This window comes from Acipenser ruthenus, chromosome 18 (genome assembly GCF_902713425.1).
Source record: "Acipenser ruthenus chromosome 18, fAciRut3.2 maternal haplotype, whole genome shotgun sequence".
Lineage (NCBI taxonomy): Eukaryota > Metazoa > Chordata > Actinopteri > Acipenseriformes > Acipenseridae > Acipenser > Acipenser ruthenus.
The window spans coordinates 24,791,644-24,812,439 of NC_081206.1; the positions used below are offsets into that span (position 1 = coordinate 24,791,644).

The 20,796-nt window shown below is 34.0% G+C and overlaps 1 protein-coding gene across 2 annotated transcripts in view; it reads right to left on the minus strand.

Moving 5' to 3' along the window:
* Window positions 1-206: 206 nt before the first annotated feature.
* LOC117963899 (uncharacterized) overlaps window positions 207-20,796 on the minus strand; it is a 32,603-nt gene continuing 12,013 nt past the window's right edge. The window contains exons 15-33 of one of the 2 annotated variants that reach the window (XM_058991646.1): window positions 20,254-20,390; window positions 18,910-19,079; window positions 18,585-18,705; window positions 17,953-18,103; window positions 17,627-17,709; window positions 15,891-15,967; window positions 15,614-15,771; window positions 14,881-15,015; window positions 13,160-13,309; window positions 12,396-12,536; window positions 10,460-10,573; window positions 8,951-9,070; window positions 8,121-8,194; window positions 6,338-6,548; window positions 5,271-5,423; window positions 4,753-4,926; window positions 4,132-4,357; window positions 946-1,119; window positions 207-466 (exon numbers count right to left, since the gene is read on the minus strand). In XM_058991646.1, coding sequence (XP_058847629.1) covers window positions 983-1,119; window positions 4,132-4,357; window positions 4,753-4,926; window positions 5,271-5,423; window positions 6,338-6,548; window positions 8,121-8,194; window positions 8,951-9,070; window positions 10,460-10,573; window positions 12,396-12,536; window positions 13,160-13,309; window positions 14,881-15,015; window positions 15,614-15,771; window positions 15,891-15,967; window positions 17,627-17,709; window positions 17,953-18,103; window positions 18,585-18,705; window positions 18,910-19,079; window positions 20,254-20,390 — 2,532 coding nt within the window. In that variant the 3' untranslated portion in view covers window positions 207-466; window positions 946-982. Of the gene's footprint in view, window positions 1,120-4,131; window positions 4,358-4,752; window positions 4,927-5,270; window positions 5,424-6,337; window positions 6,549-8,120; window positions 8,195-8,950; window positions 9,071-10,459; window positions 10,574-12,395; window positions 12,537-13,159; window positions 13,310-14,880; window positions 15,016-15,613; window positions 15,772-15,890; window positions 15,968-17,626; window positions 17,710-17,952; window positions 18,104-18,584; window positions 18,706-18,909; window positions 19,080-20,253; window positions 20,391-20,796 lie in introns of both variants that reach the window. The other variant, XM_058991645.1, reaches the window with a different exon arrangement.

Consider the following 20,796-nt stretch of genomic DNA (forward strand, 5'->3'; position numbering starts at 1 on the left):
ACCTCACAAGATAAAAAGACCATGTCATGTTGTGTGGTGTCACAAACAAAAAGCTTCTGCAACTTGTAATCATGTTGAGGAAAAATTCTTCCCTGAACTAAAATAAGAGAAATGGCATCCAAAAATACCAAACCAGAAATGATTACCTTAAGATGCTCAGGTTGAAAATGTTCCTCAGCTGGGAAATAATACCCAAAGCATTCTAGTTCTTTTAGTTCAGTTTATTCACTTTGTGCCCGCAGGACAAGCACAGGTACATTTTAATAGTGCGAGCACTAATACAAATAGAGACCTAAATAGTCCTGTGACAGGGTCTTCCTCGTTTCACGCGTGTTTTTAACCTGACGGACACTCGATCAAGACCCACCCACCTGCTGATTGAGGTCCAGCCCAGCCAATCACCTGCTGCCCTTCCCCTCAACCAAGCCTAGCAGGCAGCAATCGAGCGTCTCAATCGAGCGCCCGTCTGTAAAACAATAATTCAATCAAACAAATCAACTCCAAAAATGACACAAAATAAACCCATTCCCACATAAATCACACCAACACTAATTTACCACTGTGCAGGGCAATCACCCTGCCACAAGTCCATACTCACAAATAACAATACAACAATAAAAATGATTCCGAACAGTCACTATACATAGAAAATATAGTATTAAAGAACAAACAACATCATTCTAAAAGGATCATCTAGAACCTAAAGAATTTCCCCAAAAATTATAAAACAGGAAGATGAAGCTTTGGTTACTAACAACACTGTTAACAGCAGACAAGAATTTGAGTTTATAAACATACTGCTATCCTTAAAATGTCATATTTGTATTTAATGTTATCCAGTAAAACATTGACATATTTAAGTTTTTCATCTTATTTACAAATCTGTTTTATACTTGAATTATTAAACATCAGAACTTTTTGTGATAATATTTTAAGTATCCTTACACTACACAGTGAAAACAGGTGCATCAGTGGGGATGCTTTATAGAGCTTGAGTAGCTTCCTGAAGTTCTACTGCTTGCTTGTAATCCAAAATAGCTTGTTCTGTTAAACCAAGCTGACCTCGTACATCAGCTCTGAGTTTATACACCAGTGCATCATGGGGCTGAAGCAGGAGTGCTGTGCAGAAGAGAGAAGTGTCATTATTACCCATTGACAACAAATCATTTCTACTTTTTAAAAGCTATTTTCTAAAGGCCAATGACACTGTATTGCAAACATTTTACCGGACAATGTTCAGGTGATTAAAACAACTTCAAAAGTATTTCTTTATACTTTTCCTGGGTTCAGCGAGTGCCTTGCCTTTTAAGCAAAACATATTTTATTAAAGTTACCTTGTCCATGGAGATATTTATGCTGTCAGACACAATGATTAAGAAATAAAAAGCCTATTTGTGATGACAAAAAAGTTGTATTGATTTTGTGCCCTATAAGCTGTACATACACTTCATGGTTCATCCACTAGACTTAATTATTGTCTCTCCTCTAGCTGAAATGCATTAACTTGTCTAAAGCTATGCTTCTCTGAGTTAATAGGTGCTAGAAAACTACAGAATTAACTTCACAGAAAGGCTTTGTAATGTGCTATTTATGTGTTAACTATAGGGTGTTTTGTGTGTATGAGAATATAGGTAGGTTGAGATTTTTCTAGGGCAATATATTTTCTTTATAAACCACAATATATTTAAATAAAGTCCATTATTCCAATCCCAATATATCTCAAATACTCAATTTCTTAGCCGACACCCTTATCCAGGGCGACTTACAAGATTTTTACATACAATTACCCATTTATACAGTTGGGTTTTTACTGGAGCAATCTAGGTAAAGTACCTTGCTCAAGGGTACAGCAGCAGTGTCCCCCACCTGGGATTGAACCCACAACCCTCCAGTCAAGAGTCCAGAGCCCTAACCACTACTCCACACTGCTGCATGTTACCAGAAATTAATTCAGAACATACTTAAAATTAGACCAAAATTGCAATATAATCTCATCAACATGAATTATACAGTTAAAGAGTAAAAAAAATAAAAATAAAAATCTTAGTGAAAGGTAAAGTAAAGCTTGAATAGCAATGGGTCTTGTGAATGCTCTCAACACTGAGAGTAATTAAAGTAAAAGTATGAACTTTTCCATACATTTTTTCTAGATGTATGACATCAAATAGAGTAGGATGCCTGGGAAAAAAAGAAGTTTTTTTTCCTGTGCATGATTCACAAATTAAAAGGAAAGGTGATCTGACAATATATTATCCTGGTTATGTATTGAAGGACTTTAGAATTAATTGCTGTGAAAATACCAATATAAATGTCAAAAAGAATGCAGCTTAATTAATACAAAAATGCTTACTACCTCTTTAATGATTTGCTTCTATTTTAACTTATATTTCTATAGTTCTATTTAAAACTATCTTTTAGCTCAACTGACTTTTGTGCATATTAAACCAAACAAGACAAACAAGAGTAACCCATACAATCCTTACAAAGTGCAACTGGAAGCATAAACATGAAACTGTTTCAGCAAAGCACCCAAGAATGATTAGATGAAGTTATCTAGGATGCTGGGTGGACATATCCAAAGTGCATGAGATAAAAGACATGACACATTTTTAAAAAAAAAAGAAGAAAAAAAAACAAACAATCTTGACACATTATCTGCTAAAAACAAGTTCCAATCAATATCTGGACTGTATCATCTTCTGATGGCTGAAAAAATACAAAGTGCACCTTCACTTTGATCAACAATATAATTCTCATTTTCACCAATAGCTACAAAGAGCTGCTGAAATCCAATTCACAGGATTCTTAGAAGTGTAATCATCGTAACCCTGGTAACCCTGGTAACCAGCAAAAAAAAAAAAAAAATAGCTTTTAGGAAAAATACTGTTAGAAAACTGGTAATGGCGAACAAAGTATACTGCCTGGCTATCTTATATTTACACCATGCATTGGCTGGTTTGTATAGGTGAATCTATGCATGTTATAAAATAGTATATCTAAGGTTACTATAATCACTTTTACAAAGGGCTTGCATCACAGTACAGACAGATGATAACAATCTAGTTAAAACAAACCGTTTCTGTTGCAATACAATCAATAAAACAACAACTTTTATGTTTGTATATTTGTAGGAATATTAGTAATAGTATTTATCAAATGCACATACATCTGTATTGTTTTCCAATATGTTAATTCAGATCATTAGGATTAAAATCCAATTTACCATAATTGAGTTTTGCCTTATTAATTTGTTTCTAAGTGTGGGGTTGTAGTGATTCATTTAAAATGAACAATGTCATTGCAGGTAGTTCATAATGGGGAATCATATGTCACATGTTGAACACCTGTACAGGAATTTCCAAGTTCTTTGTGATGCAAATAAATCAGACAGTATATATGTTATAGAAGTTTGTTTATAATTGTGTATTGATGTGTAGGTCTGATACTGTATTGTTTTACTGATTATGTTTTCATCCCACACAAAATAACTGGTGAACATCATCGTTGTGTAAAGCCGATGTCTGGCATATTTCGTGAGTTGACAAGAACCAACAACATATTTCAAAGTTTCCAATTTAGTAAAATTAACACCACATCTTCTCTTAAAAAAAAATAGGACCAAATAAAACCCTGGAGTAAACACTTTGAAAAATGGTCATACTCTACTTATATCAACTTAGATCAATTGCACTCGAGGAAGTATGGTCATTATGTAATTATATAATGGCCCTGTCTTATTGAATCATGGTCAAAAAAGATGTGAGATCATGAGATCTAATCAGTATGATGATTTTGGGATTTTTTAAAGCATGTGGGTTGTTGAAGGCATTTTATAACAATCCAATACAACTATGAAGAATAATTATATTTAAAGTTTTCATGCAAGTTTTGATTGCGGGATCAGATATTTTTTTATATGTATATACAATTTTAACAGTTTTTTTAAGTTTACAAATGGATGGGCATTGCCATGTTGTTGAGATATTAACATTTTATGAGCAATGGTAATTTTCTTAGTTATAAAATGAAATACCACCACACATACGTGCTGTGAAAATGGGCTATCAAGTAAACTATTTAAAAAAAAAAATTTTCATTTAATTATCAATATAGCAAAAAAAAAATCCCTACCTTGAGAGAGGTCATTCTCAGCCAATTGGTACTGCTTTAGAGATATGTAAAGGTTTGCCCTATTAAAATATATTTGAGCAGAGAATGGGCTGAGATTCAAAGCTTCTTTAAAATCCTCCAGAGCTCCTTGCACATTTCGAAGCAAAGTCCGGGTAATTGCTCGATTCAGAACAGAGGATTCGTTACTTGGATCAAGGTCAAACGCCTTAGTATAGTACTCACTGGCCTGTAACAGGAATTCAAATGATCAATTTAATTTAATATTTTCACCTCTTTCATTCACCACCTATAAATCTATGAAAGTAGTTCACTTGACCTAAAAATAATGTTGTTTTCAGTTTGTAAGATAAAAAATAAATACATTAATAAATAAACATTTAAACTTGACTTAAAGTCACTTCATTTTCAAAGAAACACAGCTTACTACAATTGAGGGAAAGGATTTGAAGTATAGCATTTGTTATTTAAAAACAACAAGTTGTGGATTTGCATAGTTTTTTGTGAGCAGTGAGTGGATGAGAGTTTTGTATTTGATTGATTTACTCAAAAAACAACATTCATGAAGAAGAATGCTGCCGCTTGGGAGCTAATTCAGTGCGAAAAAAGAATTCAATTTCTTACCTGTTCAAACTGTCTATTGTAGAAGTAGATGTTGGCAGCATTGAAATAAGCCAACGCATAATGAGGGTTAATTGTAATTGCCCTCTTGTAGTCCTTCATTGCATTGGAATGGTCTCCCATGAACTGATGTATGACACCACGGTTTGTAATCAGCTCATCAGAGGCTTTGTTAAGCTTTATATAGAAATGCAAAGAATTGGAAGTTTAAGCACAATTCATGAACACAACAAAATATTCTCTTGCAATCACTAACTACATTAATACTTTTCATGTTACTGATAGATCTCGTTTTACATTTATGGTGGAGATAAGTTGTTAAAGCCTGTTAAAGTTACATTTGAGTGGACATTGTATGTGAGATCTGCAATTGTAATATCCTACACTGCAGTCACTAAACTGTAGTATGGATGACTGTAATATTGTGTAGGTAAGTCTTACTTATGAATCACACCAAAAAATAAGGGCCAGAGTGTCAGTCATGATTCTTATTTTATTTTAGTCCAAGTTTAAATACATACCTTCAAAGCTGTATTTACATCTTGAAATGCAGCAAATGTGTTGCCCATTTGAAGGTTGATGACAGATCGTCCCTCATAAGCAGTACTGCATGTCGGATCTATATCAGCTACAACTGTAAACTGATTCCAGGCTTTCTTGAAGTTTCCAAAAACCTTGAAAGAATAACATTTTTGTGACATTCATATTTTCATATACTGCAGACATCTTTTCAAAACTTTTTTAGTGGCTATAATACAGTGAATTTTCTAATTTATACTTCATACTATTTCAAATATATACAAAAAAAGCAGCAATTTTACAATAAAAAAAAAAAATGTTTTTTTTAAATGTCACCTTCAAACCATCAAGTCAAATTTTAGTACAGAGCTACCGAGCGAATGCACCACAGTGATCAACCAATAAATCGGATTCATTTTTAAATTGCTATATTTAGTTTGCTTTGCATTACTGCTCAGCAAGGTCAGACACAGCAGAATGTCACGGTCCTGAATTGCACAGCTCATTAAGTTGAGGGATGGCAGCAACATGTGGTGAAGGCTAGGCCTACAGAAATGGTACACTGCGTTTTCATCTCCCATCTGGACTGATTTGAAAATGACATGAAATCCTTTTTGTTCTACAATCTAACTGTTGGCACTGTGACTGTCCACACCTGGATTATGGGGTCATGGAAATCAGGCTCTCAAAATAATGAAGAGACCTAATTAAATTCAACCTGTTGAAAAACTCAGACATAAACAGACCTCATCAAGCCTGGGCTTAGATCAGCATCAGCCCTAAAGATGGATATGTAGTGAATCCAATAATGGGACCCACTACACCTCAAGGCCCCTCTGGGGTCGATTTTAATTCCCTACAGCGGCAGATCTTAATATCACTACCCTTTGACTTTACATTAATCCTGCTGGTGTTTTTTTTGTTTTTTTCCCCAGGAATAAACATCACTAAATACACACACACACAAAAGAAACACTGTGGAAAGACTGCAAACAACCAGTATTATAAGTTTAAGGGTGGCAGCATAAAGACCGGAAGCTGTTCAAATCATTAAAAATCACACTGTTACCTGGAAGTTGTAACCAAGGTTGATTCTGGCTTTTGAACATGCAGGGTTTAAGTGCAGTGCTGTAAGGAAATCTCTCTGTGCTTGTTTGTTTGCTGCTTCGTGGCCGTAATCCATGTATACATTCCCACGTCCCACATACGCATCCAGGAAAAATGGCTTTAGTTTAATTGCTTGGTTAAAGGCATCAATTGCTACGGCAAGTTGTCCAAGTCTAAATACCAACAATGCAAAAAAAAAAAAAAAAAAAAAAAACACAAAAGAAAGGTACTTTTTATTATTCTAGAATATGAACATTAAAAAAAACACATTACAAGGATTCCTTTTAATAATTTGAATGAGCCGTGGCCATAAAGGTGCATAAAGAGGCATATGCATAAACCAATAAATACAAAAGACTGCTATTTAATAGACTGAAAACATATTGCATTACAGGTTCAACAGTATAGGTAATAGGTATGTATTTGCCTGAAAAACTATTTCAAAATGTCTATGTACGATCTAGTAAAACTTCGTATTAACAGTTTTAGTGTAGCTAGAGTAAAATGTAATTTTCTCAAATACACAGTGTACACATATTAACTTTTTTTTTTTTAATATCAGTTAATTCCAATACATTATTTTGGACACTAGCTGAATACTTATTCACTGACTTATGTATACAAAATGGACCCGGGTTAGATGTTACTGGCACTTTGTAAAACTACTGTATATAAATAACATCCACGTATTTTAAAATGCAATGGATTCGCACATAAATGAATTTAGAACAATGCATGCAGTCGGTCTGCACCAAATTATGCAACTTTATTAATTTCCTTTGATCTCTGAGCATTTGATCAACTACAAGCTCATTCATATGCCAGCATGCTCTGATTCCTCCAAATGAGTGTAAATAACTGATGGGACTCATTTGGACATGGCTCTACAGTATATGACACGCTACCAGGTGTATAGTGGGGGTGGCTGGAGCGGGCCAGAGCCATGCTCCGGAACTTTTTTTTACCTGAAGTCAACATTTATTTTTGTAATTTTATTTCATTAATACAGATACTCTTCATGGATTCCGGATACAACTCACGTTTGTCAAGGGTAAACAGCCTAATACTAACTACTGTTGTTCACTGTCAGACAGCTCACAGTGCATATGTCTCAGTCGCACAGCACAGCAAGATACTCATTTATTTATTTATTATTATTATTGTACATCGAAATGCCCAAAGGCTGTGAAAAACAACTTAATTCATCACACCTCCTTGTTTTTTCCAACAATAGGTAATAAAGAATTGTTTAACCTTTCCGTTTTCACCTTGTTATTTATACTTTATCACAGCTGATGGGACCCATAATTCATTGTATGTACTGTTAACACTGACTTTCATAAACATTGAAAATAACACTGTATTTTCTTGTTAATTTCCAATGAGGTCATGTTTATTTTACAATCTAACTGGGAAGAAGTCTTGAAAAAGAGGCTACAGTTGGCTTTTGTTCACATGGTGAATTATAAATACATTTTGGAGGCCTATAATTGAGATATACTGTATATTACATTATAAATAGGGAACAGGCAACACAACATACAGGAACATATATTTTTGTTAGAGAAATACATTTCTTAGAAAATACATAAAATGTGGCAATTGGGCAAAGCTATTTGACTTCCAGCAGGTTATGCCCCTAGTAGTTGAATACAAAACCAGATGTATTCTGTTTTGATATTAACAGATAAACCATTTTTCTATATATTCCTTAAATAACCTATATTGCTAGAGCTACAACATACCTGTGATGGCAGATCCCAAGGGCATTGAAGATTGCTGGGTCTTCAGGGTTTATCATGGTGGCAGCCTTGAAATCCTGCAACATTTAAGATAATTTTGTATAAAGAAAATGTAAAAGTTTCTTGTCAAACGTCTGTAAACATTTTACAGCAATTGCCTTATAGACTACAATATTCTATTTCTTTCTTTGACAATTTATGTTACTAATATGTTCATTTTATTTACAGTATTAAAATCTGTATTAGTGACACAGATAAAACATGAAACCAATGTTTAAAATATAATTTTTCTGCAATTGGATAAATAATGTGCTATTGCTATTTGAAGCACACACTGTTCAGCTTGTTTCATTAATAACATTATTACTCTTCTATAGTTAGTTGTACACTGCCAATGGTATTTCTAAATATTTATTTTGGTAAAGGCAGGTCCAACTGTGTTAGTTGATCAAAAATATTTTTAAGCTTTGCGACTATTTAAAAAAATAGTTTAAAGGAAGAACATTTCTGAAGAGTTACATTTAGCTTGATTTTAGCTTGAAAAGTACTCGCTGGCTAAGTGGTTATTAGCAATTGAAACACGAATGACAACAAAATAAGAGAAATTAACAAGTGCTCTGGTAATTGCTAATAAATGCTATAAAGTGACTTTAGAAAGACCAAAAACAATCATATATAAACCTTGTGTGTTTAAGGTCTGTTGCTCTAAAAGAAAGAAAGAATTGCTTTTCCTACTTGGCATCAGCTTCGGTTTGATTTCCTTTGAGGACTGTTATGTGTTTATATTAACTTACAAATATCTTTATGAGTATTGTACACTGGACCTCACTTACCAGCAGTGCATTATGATGGTCATTGAGCTTTGCATACAGTAGTCCACGATTAATTAGCACTTTAAGATCAACTTCCTGTCTGCTTCCAAGAAGAAGTACAATTCCATAGTCTTTTAAAGCCTAAATACAGGAATGAAAGGTTTTCAAAATATTTTCAAGCAGCAAAATATGACCATTTTTTAAACACTCTCTCTTACTCACTGATACATGCTTATGAAATATTGCCCCACTGTTAATTAACCAAAACGAAGTGGATTTTGAGTACATTTTGCTCACTTTTCTCCATTTCAAATAAATAACTCTGCTTTGCTGTAATAAAATATTTGTAAATGTAATGTTCTGTTTTGCTCAGTGAATTCGTGTTTTCTTAATGTACATAAAAATATGCATACATTTCATTTGTACTGTCTGAGATTTAGTCAATATCGTTTGACAAACCATGCCTAACATGTATTAGCAAGTATGTTAATAACATACATTCTCTTCCATTCTATACATACAAAATTAGAGCTTTTGGTATCATGAAGGGGTATATCACAATCAACTATATCCACCATACATGCATTTAAAAAATGAGTGTGACAGCCATAAAGACATACAGCAGACAGGTAGTTCACTCTGTATAAGGGCAGCAGTGTGGAGTAATGGTTAGGGCTCTGGACTCTTGACCGGGGGGGTCGTGGGTTCAATCCCAGGTGGGGGACACTGCTGCTGTACCCTGGAGAAAGGTACTTTACCTAGATTGCTCCAGTAAAAAACCCAACTGTATAAATGGGTAATTGTATGTAAAAATGATGTGTAAAAAAATAATGTAATTGTATGTAAAAATAATGTGATAGCTTGTAACAATTGTAAGTTGCCCTGGATAAGGGCATCTGCTAAGAAATAAATAATAATAATAATAATAATAATGTGGTTTTCTAGATATAAATATACATGTGTATTAGGGCTGTGGACGGTTTAATTGGTTGCAGTGTACAATATGTACATTTCAGGTTAATTTTACTGGTGCAATTCATTAGCAAATCAAACTTAACTGCATTTGGTTTATTAATGTAAATAAAACAGCGCAAACATACCAAAATTGTTTGCAATTGGACTGTTCAGTTTGGTTAGTTTAATGCAAATTTTGGTGCAAATCAAGTTGTTATTGATGTTTCACATATGCATGCAAATGAACCGAACTGTGCTTTAATTCACATTAACGTGAAAATTAACTATATGTGAAAGGTTCCTGAGAAACTGCCAAGACCCACAGACAGCACATTACAACCAAACCTTAAACCTTAGATATTAATTTAAAACACATGGAATAAAGTCTATTAGGGGGTGCAGCAATACCTAAAATTAAGAATATTGGCTACTTTTGAATATTGAAAATGTAAAACGGTCTTTAAAACAACCATGTAAGTCCAAACTATGACGCACAAAAAAGATTTCAAACTTTACAACTTTCAGAATACTTAAACAGATTGTATGTCTTTAGTGCATTAAAAAATGTATACTTGCTTTTTCATACTGCTCTGTTTGCTGATAGCACACTCCTCTATTGTAATACGCCAAAGTGCACATGTTGTCAAGGTTGATAGCTGTAGTTAGGTCTTCCAACGCATTCTTATATACCTGGCAAAAAACATTAACAAATTGTAAAAGTAAAGCTAAGATATTATTTGGCTTTACTGAATCCTGTATTACACAAACATGTAGGAATTGCAGAATTTGAGCACCAAATCAAAATGTGATAATAATCTTTTTCTCTCTATGGCTTGCAAAAGGATCATGATCTGCAACTTAATAAGCTCATGAATTTCCAAAGAGGTAAAAACTTCATTATTTAGCAAAAAAAAAAAAAAAAAAAAAAAAAAATTTGAATAGGATTCCATCTGCCGACAGAGGCAGCTCAAATCATTTTAAGGTAAATTATATTTTATTTTCAGGTCCCTCAACACATAAACGTGTTAACTATTTATACTGAAAAATAGATATTTGTGTCAAACTGGACTGTATTCTTATAAGCCTAGTTTGTAGTTCAAGAGGTTGTATTTTAAATTGCAAGAAATATGTCTTGTTTCCGTTATCGCAATGAAACTGAGTGGTATTGAGTGACAGGCAGGAGCAATAATCACAACAGGGTTTGTACAGTTCTCAGTAATAACTGCAGGTCCATTTCTGTTTGATAATTCCATTAAAGTGCAGTCACTAAGTGAACTGCATAAGTTAACTGTGTGATTTGAAGTCCATTTTCACAGACAGGCTAAATCACTCTGCACAGGTCAGTTTAGAATGAGAAGTACACAGCAGCCACCTTGCTCAGATACCAATAGAGACTTACTAACAGTGGTTAGAGGCTATAAGTTTATTTTAGCAGATATGTTATTTACTTAAGTTATGTAACTGATCTGTGAATAAAAGAAAAATACTAATATTAGTATTAGTATTCCAACACGAACAGGCTGCAGGGAAGTCCAGGGCATCGTCAAGATTGCGTCTTTTATGTTGAAAAACGTGACAAGATATTACGATTACGTCAAATGATACTTATTTACATAAACAAACTATTCTTAATTAAAAAGTGCATTTGTTAAGTACACAGTAATAAGTACTAAATTAATATGCCTTTTAAAAGTTCAGTGTGGCTGAATGAAATATTTGTGTTTTACAATAACATTCACATTGATTTGCATATACGCTAAATGTATAAAAACGTTTAAGTTAATTAAAAAGCACTCTTTCTCTTAACTAACTTAACCATAATCTAGTTCTTTATTTATTTCCATACAACAACCTCTCCCTATTAGGTTTTCCTCAAGGTTCTCTCCACATGGCATGGTAACAGGAATTGGGAATCTGTATAACAAACAACCATTTCGTCAAAAGTAAATAATTCAACTCATTCCTTTTCACCCAGATATATAAATTATATAACAGTGGAAGGCAATGTGAACTAACCATCACACACTTTTTCAATATATATATAAAAAAAAAGAGTAGGACTCAATACATCTATAACCAAATGTCAAAAGAATCGTGCAGTTTCTGCTCAGGGACTAGTGGACTCCCTGTGTCACATCAGCCTTTCAACATAAATCACTTCACTCCTACCGGGAATAAGACACTATGTTCTTTTTGTGTTTTACCTTCCACTCTATTTTATGCTGTATAATATAAATATAGCTACACTTTGCACAGCTAAAAAAGACCACCTTGAAGACCTAAACAGCTATGAAACACAGGGGGTGTTCTTTTTTGAAATGTATTGTACCTTTTCAATTAGATTAGTGTTAAATATGTATCCACATAAGCTTTAGAAAATTAGAAAATGTTGAAAAACAGTGGTTAAAGTTGATCTTCAGCATAATCTTAGCAAATATTAACATAAATATCAATACTGTGAGTGGCAAATACACATTTACTCTAGATAAGGTTATTTATGTACTTAGCTTACCTTCATGTAGAACTTTAAAGCACCTCTGTAAAGATATGCTCTCACACTCTTCGGGTGAATTTTGATAGCTTCATTGCAGTTAAGAACAGCCTTTGAGTAGCGACATTTTTCACCATAGAAAGCAGCACGGCTTAGGTATACCTTAAGAAAGACACGAGTAAAATTATCCCATTAATACATTAAAAAAAAAAAAATACTCAAAAGGCTATGCCATGTTACATATAAGACTCCATATCAGTTTAAGTTATTGAAACTGGCATTAATATGAGTTTAATTATGACTACAACCATATTGACAAGTCTAATTAAGCTGAAGTGTGACTAACTACTATAAGACCACAGTAAAGCCTGCTATGCAATGGAAATCTATAGCTTTCAATAGCTTAGCCAAAAGAGATGTCGGTACCATGAAAATATATGTCACACAGCCAACTGCCTCTTTTCTCCTGGAGAACATAAGCCGTGAATGTTGCCAAGTTCAGCCTGAGGTTTCCCTTTGTCTTGCCTAACACGAGCCCAGAAAGGCTCACTTTGATGCGATGAGGCAAAAATAAATAAATAAATAAAAACAGATTTTCACTTTCTGGCCTATGGGAGAGTAAAGGCCACTGCTGGATCACAGAATCTCACTTGCACTCCCCACGGCAGTGAGTCACTGGGGAGCCCAAAGATTTAAGTTTTAAATAAAAACTGAAACAACCCATGCAAAATCACACATACAGGGAAATGAAGGCAGTATCTTATCAAAAGTATAATGTTAAGTACTTGAAAGAGGTTTGGGTTGGCGGCAAGTGCTCGATTGAAATCATGGACACTTGTGGCCTGTTGAAGACGCATCTTACAGAGTCCACGCTGGTAGAATGCATCTGCATGCTCAGGATTTATCTTCACAGCACTTGTGAAAGCTTCCAAAGCCTGAAAGAAGTAATCATCATCTTTCAATACACTTTTAAAGTAGCAATATTTAAAGACATTTATGCAGGATATATTCCCAGAGATCAGAGATGCTTTGCAGCCTAGGAAAAAGCAAATCATTATTATTTTTTTTTTTACAGGTTTTACACATGATTACACAGTTGGAATAAAAAATAATCTTAAAAATAACCTTTAATCTTAATTACATTTTTGTACTTGTTTGAGTCATCACAAGGGTGCATGTCTGCACTGGTAAAGAGAAGCATACATGGTATCTGATTAATAAAAAAGTGATATGGCGGTGTATCTTGAAAATAACATTTCCATACACAACTGTTTAACTGTTTAATATTTGTTAATCCTTGTAGCAAAGACCTATAACTGCAATTCAATTAACCTGTTGTTAATTACAGTATGTTGAAGACACATCCTACAGAGTCCAAGCTGGTAGAGTGCATCTGCACACATTTTTCTTATGTATTCCCCAGCATTTTAGGATTCTCCAAAAGGTTCAGTCAGAAATTGACCCAGAGGTGAAACTGGAGCTCAGTACTTTAATGGCTGGTTTCACTGACCCAGATTAGTGCTACCCAATATTAATTTAGGTGAGGCAGTCAAAGACTACAGCTAATCGGGGTCTGTGAAACCAGCTGTATGTGTTCCATTTCAAAGCATTCAGGTGGGGATTACAGTTTGCTTTGAACTGAGTTGTAATTACTGTTTAGTGGACTAAAACAAATAATTGTATTGAATTTGATAATAAAAATGATAAACAAGTATACAGAAGAAATAGTTTTATTATTATTTGATATTTTCTGTTGCATTCTCATGTGTATTTTCGTTGTTATATTGAGTTTTCTGTTTGGAATTAGCTTTTGTGGTCCTTTAGCTTCACCTGTGGAGGATTTGTTGAAACACCAGTCTTGTTTGTCTGACACTCGGCTATGTAACTTGAGAGGTTGGAGAAACAAGAGCTTCTGGTTGCTTGGTTATACTTTAAAACTCAATTGGGAATATGCCTATATTTCAAAGCCAACACTACAGATGAAACATTGTTGCAGCTTGGTACCTACTTTGGTACCTGTAGTGACCTGATCTTCAGCATGTGACACCTACTGGTGAAACATTGAATTTCAGTAGTAATCGGTGACAAAACAGTTTCTAGTCAGTTACACGTTAACTAAACTGCATATCGCATTGACCTCAATTGTATCGTGGAGCAGAACGTGCCATAATTCCTCATTTTTATATCTGGCCAAGGCTACCACTGTAATCACTTCATATGCTTTAGTTCAATATCCATCAGTGGATTAAGCTGCAATCAGACGATATGGCCTCCATCAAAAGATACCAAGACGCAGCAGTTTACCTATGGCATTGTTTTTGGAATATCTGCATATCCCGAATTAAAGTTAAAAAAACAACAACTCAAGAACCAAGTTTGTGAGCACAATAACAGTGAGACCAGTAAGTTCATTATAAATCTAATAAGATACATAATAAAATACATTTTTGGTAAGCACCACTATAACAATGTTACATATTGTATGTACAGTAATCAAAAAGCCTACCTGTAATAAATTGACTTGTCTCATGTAGCAAAGGCCTATTAAATGAAAGATTTCTGCAGCCTCGGGTGCAGTTGATATAACGCCTTCCTTTGCACTCAACAGATCCAATGCTGTTTTGAAGCTTTTCACTGCTTCCTAAAACATGTATTTTTTGTTAACAGACTTATTTGCTTTCATATACAACTATATAATACAATATAATAATACAGTATTGAAAATGTATTGTAAGTTAAACATTAAGCTACATTTTGTGTTCTGTATTATTGAAAATAAAAAAATAAATTCTAAACAAATGTAATTTGTTGTTGTTTTTCCTAAATGATGATGCAAATTAAATAAACCATCATTTTATTAATGTTCTTGACAAAAAATAAGCAAATCAATTAACTACTAAATCATCGTATTTCTGACTATAATTTAATATATGTTAAACACATACGTTTATTATCGTTTTTTATTTGTTTATGCAGTAATGGATACTTACACTTCATCTGTTACAAATGTTTTATTCAAAGGCATTAATAAAAAGCACAGTGCTGGTTAGAGGTATGAGCGCCCTCTGCTGGAATTCTCAATATAATAATTTACTAGCCATTTAATGACTGAAAATGGACTTATAAATTAAAAATCAGTAAACTTAACATTACTGGAGAACAGTAGTAGAACATACTTGTACCTCTAAGCCAGAAACACTGACTGTAAATCTACAGAAGCAAGAACTGAGGGTTCATACCTTGTATTTCTTGGCTTTCATCTGTGTTTTTCCTAGAAGAATGATTACAGGTGGTGTGGAACAGGTTTTTATGGCTGAAACAAGGCAATCGATGGCTTTTGTGTTGTTCCCTAGAAAAGACTGGACAGCAGCTTGCTGGATCGGAGAAGAACCTAGAGCTGTTGGGATCACAAATGATTGAAAACATTTTCACGTCACTAGTATATAAGTATATTTGCGTTTCTGTAAAGACATTATTTTGGAAATTCAGGATTCTAGCATAGACACTGCATGTTACCTTTATTCATTTCAGCTGCATAATGGATACAGAAGCTTGCAAGTTCAAATTTCTTCATCTTACACAAGTACTCTCCTCTGCAATTAAGAATACAATAATTACATTATTTAACACAATTATTTGTGTATTTATTATTTTTATGTTATATAAAAAAAAGAAAACATTTAATTGAAATGTGAGTTTGCCTTTACTCATTATGGCTATGATGCACGATTCACACAAAAGGACAACTTAGTATCATAGAAACTCCAAAGTCTCCATATACAAATTCCGATGCAAGATGTTATTTCATACTTAAAATATGTGTGGATGCTTAAACTGGGAACAAACCAGCATGTTTTTCTAATTGAGTTACTTCATGAATTCAGCAGGTGTCAGGCCCCAAATAGGATTTTTTAAACGTTTTTGCTGCGACTATGTGGAGATCTAATGCTTTTCAAATGCCCATTATATCCTGTGGGACGAGCTGCTATTTTAACATCTCACAAGAGCAGGGGTTGTAAAACGGAAGTCAGACTGACTTGTTTCACCTAGTTTAACACACCTCTCTCAAATTCGGCTTGTGTTATTTGTTCGGGGTACAGACTGGATTATGCACATTTTTAGAGGTGAACTCACAAATTTAAGTAGGATTATGGGAAGGCTAAGCAAGCAGATCTTACTAATGTCAAGGACTCATTAAGGGCTGTACACATGTTTGCACAAAATGAAAATATGAGGCAAAGCAAGATAGGCAAATGTGCATGGTAAACCATGGGAGCATAATTTAGCACCGATAAATATCATCTACACGAGACATCCCCTTTAAGTGGGGGGGGGGGGGGGGGGGGAGAGACTTAAAAAACATATTATAAATTATAAGGTTTTATGGATAGCATTTCAATGCAATTTTGCACATTCATATGAAGGGGGAATGAAAAAAAAGCCCCGGATCCACTTTCACATCTGTTCTGTATCTGTTATTGCATAATTGCCTAGAGTTTGTTTGACAGTAATGCAGGGCTCAGGAGGAAAAAGTTCTAATAGTTGTACTATAAATAACCTTCAATCTTCCTGCATTACATAAACCATAAGTTATCATGCAAATTTGTCAGTTTCTCTGGCCTTAGAAACATGAGAGAAAATGAAAAACAAAATCTTCATAATTCATTTAGGTACTTTCACCAAGCTAGATTTCAGGTTTTCATTTAATTTCCAACAGTGGTTGCACTTGTTATACATTAGACAACAATAGATAGTTAGAAATATTTGCATGTAGCATCATATGAAAAGCAATGTTTACACCTGCAATTAACTCACCTGCAGTATGACAAAATAATCTCAAGTAAACCACTGACCTGACCTCTTAACAGCTTAAATAAATGATTATGAGAGCACTTAAAAGTATTACTGAACACCCTGCAAAGTTTACAAGAAACACATTTCATTACCTTTTCGGTGTCCCGTGTTGTCCGTATAGCAGTGTTCCCACCATACACCAGTAATTTCAATCAGACCACCAGCATTGTTGCCGGAGGGAGCATGAACTGGATACACTCCGATATTTAGAAGAAAAATTCTCTCTCCTAGTGAATGCTCCCAAGTAAAAGTTGAACAAATGTAATTCCCTACATGATTTACCTATTGTGTGTGTATAAAAGAATATCAAAACAATCGGGAATATGTTGAAAAAAAATGCTGGGATACGGACAACATGGGATACACACTGCAGGGGATAAAAGAACAATTTGTCATACCTCATTATGTATAAATGCTGAGTATCAGGTTGTAGATGGATAGCTTGAGTTACATCTTTCAGTGCCCTTTGTAAATCGTGTACCTGTTAGGAAATAATTAACAAACTGCTAAACAGTGTCCCTGCATCATTTTTATATTGCACACTATGTACCTACAGATTTAATAATCAATTTCACAATTATTTTAACAATATTACTTGCATCTTTCTAGACATTTCTGTTATAATGCACCTGTTTGATATTATGACAAACTGGTCGATAATCACTGGTATTTATGCCATAATTGCTATTTTATGAGGCTTCACACAAAAAACTGTATAGTATACCTTGTTATAAGCTTCGGCGCGACAAACATATGCTCTGTTGCAGGTAGGGTCAATCTTTATGGCGCTAGTAAATCTGCGAATAGCTTCATAATGATTTTCCATTTTTAGCATAAAAATAAGCCCTAGGTTCATGTGAGCGACAGCAACATATCTGCATTTAAAAACAAAAACATTATAATTTTTAAAGGATGAGACCATTAAAATCACCGGCAATAACATTAAAATGCACATAAGGTTAAAAGTTCGGAAAACTTGAGAACAAATAGTGACACTTCATAGTAAGCAACAGGTTCTACGAATAAGGGTTTGAATAAATAAGTGATGAATTCCCCTCATGTATTGTAAAAGTATTACTGGTAATATGATGAAAAGCAAATACATGAGGAAACAGTGATACAAGTAATATTAGGGGTGTCCCAAAAATATATCTTAGTATTTTTAGAACACTAGCATGGCTTTCCCTTAGCCATCATGTGAGAGGGTACATTGCCATTAAAAACAAATTGCTAAAAATGACTGCAATATACTTTTTTTTTTTTTTTTTTTTAGTATAAAATCAAATTAACTATCAAATGAAAGCCTTGAGTCGAGCCTCAGACTGAGATTAAATTATAAGGGAGAAGCTGAAGCACCTGTCAAGTTTCAGTACATGCTCAAAGTCACAGATAGCTTGCATCCACTGGTTTAGTTCTGTATAGAGGATTCCACGGTGTAAAAAGGCATTGAGGTTATCAACGCCGTCATTGATGAGAACTGCAATAGAATCACATTATCAAAAATGTATTTAGTTTCTTTCTGGAAAACTTTAAAAAAAAGTGCTAATACCTAAAGAAAGTAAGTGACCTTATAAACAAGTTATCTGCCAACCAAACCTGCAATAAACCAGCTATATGTTTAGCTAATGATCTAGGCAACACACTGAACATTTATGTTTAGGCTTTACAAAACTGTATATACCTGAAACACTTAGGTCCCGCAAAGCGATTTCACCGTGACTTTTCCTCAGTAAACAACCTCTGTGGTAAAAAGCTATCCAGTTGTTGGGATCCAAATGGACTGCTGCTGATAAATCTTCTACTGCTTGCTGGTAATGTCCTTGCTTAGCATATGCTCTTCCCCTGTAAGTCCTAAAGATGTAAAAATATACACAACGCACCATATCATTGATGTGGTAAACTTACTTTCTAATCACCCTGTACATACAGTAAATATATATATATTTTTTATTAATTAATTTATTTGTATTCAAGTGTTTCATTGGTCAAAAGAAGGTCACATGGCCATCTATAAAAATCAATATTGCCTGAAAAAGCGGTCTATATTGCATGTATCTGGCAATATTGAACGTGATTACATCATCACACTGTCTCCTAAACCAATCTCCAGAACGTTCTCGGCAGGCTCCCTCACACAAAGAAAACACCGATGCACTCTATTGCTTCATATGTGCAGAGACAGCTACTTTTACCGGTTCATTAAAAAAATATACAACAGACCTTCATCAATTAAAAGGAAAAAAGCACACCTTCTCTGTAAGTGTAATTTTTTTTTTGTTCTGTTTTTAATTTAAAATGTTTCTGCTCCTACCGGCATTATCAATCTTTATTTCCCTCCCAATCACATCCTGGCTGTCATCTTTGCTTCCTGCCGGTCTTGGTTGCCAGCAAAGCTCCTGCCTCATTTAACTTTTGTTTTGTTTCTTTTTTAGGTCACAAATTGTGAAAGGTTTCATAAAACAAATATCGACTGCCACTTTCGCCATATATCAGAAAATGATTGCCTCTCGGGAAGGCAATACTAACCTCCGGGGACAATATATAATCCCTGTCAGTCAGTGTTGCCCCCCCTCAGGGGCAATCATTTTAACTTTGAAAAAGTGTAATTTATGTATTGCTTCATTTAGATTTTTTTTTTTATATATTTCATCACAGGTCATGCAGTTTAAAGGACATACTGAGAAACCTAAGAAAATGAGGCTTGTTGTAGGGAAAAAACATTCATTTTGACACAACCTTAACTGAGCTATACACGATTAGAAAAAGGATTTCTAAATATAAATATGAATATGCAATAGTATGGACTAACAGATTGCATAGCTTCATTGCTGGAGTATAACATGCATTACAATTTTTAGGATGATTCCTGCAGGGAGGCTGTGTATTAGATATGAGTAAACTTGTGTTAATGCAGGATTCAAATATATATATAAGAGGATGTGTCTTACAAAGGATGCAAACCAAGTCTCAGTCATGCTTGTTTCTGCTTTTGACTTTTTGGCATCTTTGGAGTAACAAATCTTACCTAGCTTTGGCATTTAGAGGTTCGTGTTTCATTACTGCTGTGAAGTCCTGAATAGCTACACTCCAATTTAAATTCTTAAAGAAGTGCAGGCCATGAATCATCAAAGCATCTGTTCTTTTTGGATTAATAGTACTGGCCTATAAAAAAATGATTTAATGCCATTAATTCTTTGAAGAAGCACATATTAGTGTCAAGACCGACATTTTAGTTAAAAAAAACAAAATAAAAGCCACACGATTGGTCACATGCGCCATGAGCAAAATGGCTTTTATTTCTATACAGATTTTAAAACAAAACAATTAAGTACTGTAATTATACAAATCAGTTATTTGCCAAATAGATTCGTAACATACACATTAAGGGAAAGAAAACTAGGGTTGTAGTTTTTTGCAACATTGAAATATTCCTCAAAAGTTGCAGCACATGAAAATGTTTCTAACAAATTACTTACTGCAAATTCAATAGCATAATTAAAATACTTCTGTACACATGAAGAGTAAAATAAAAATAAAAGGCTGCACCCTATGAAACAGCAAGATTAAG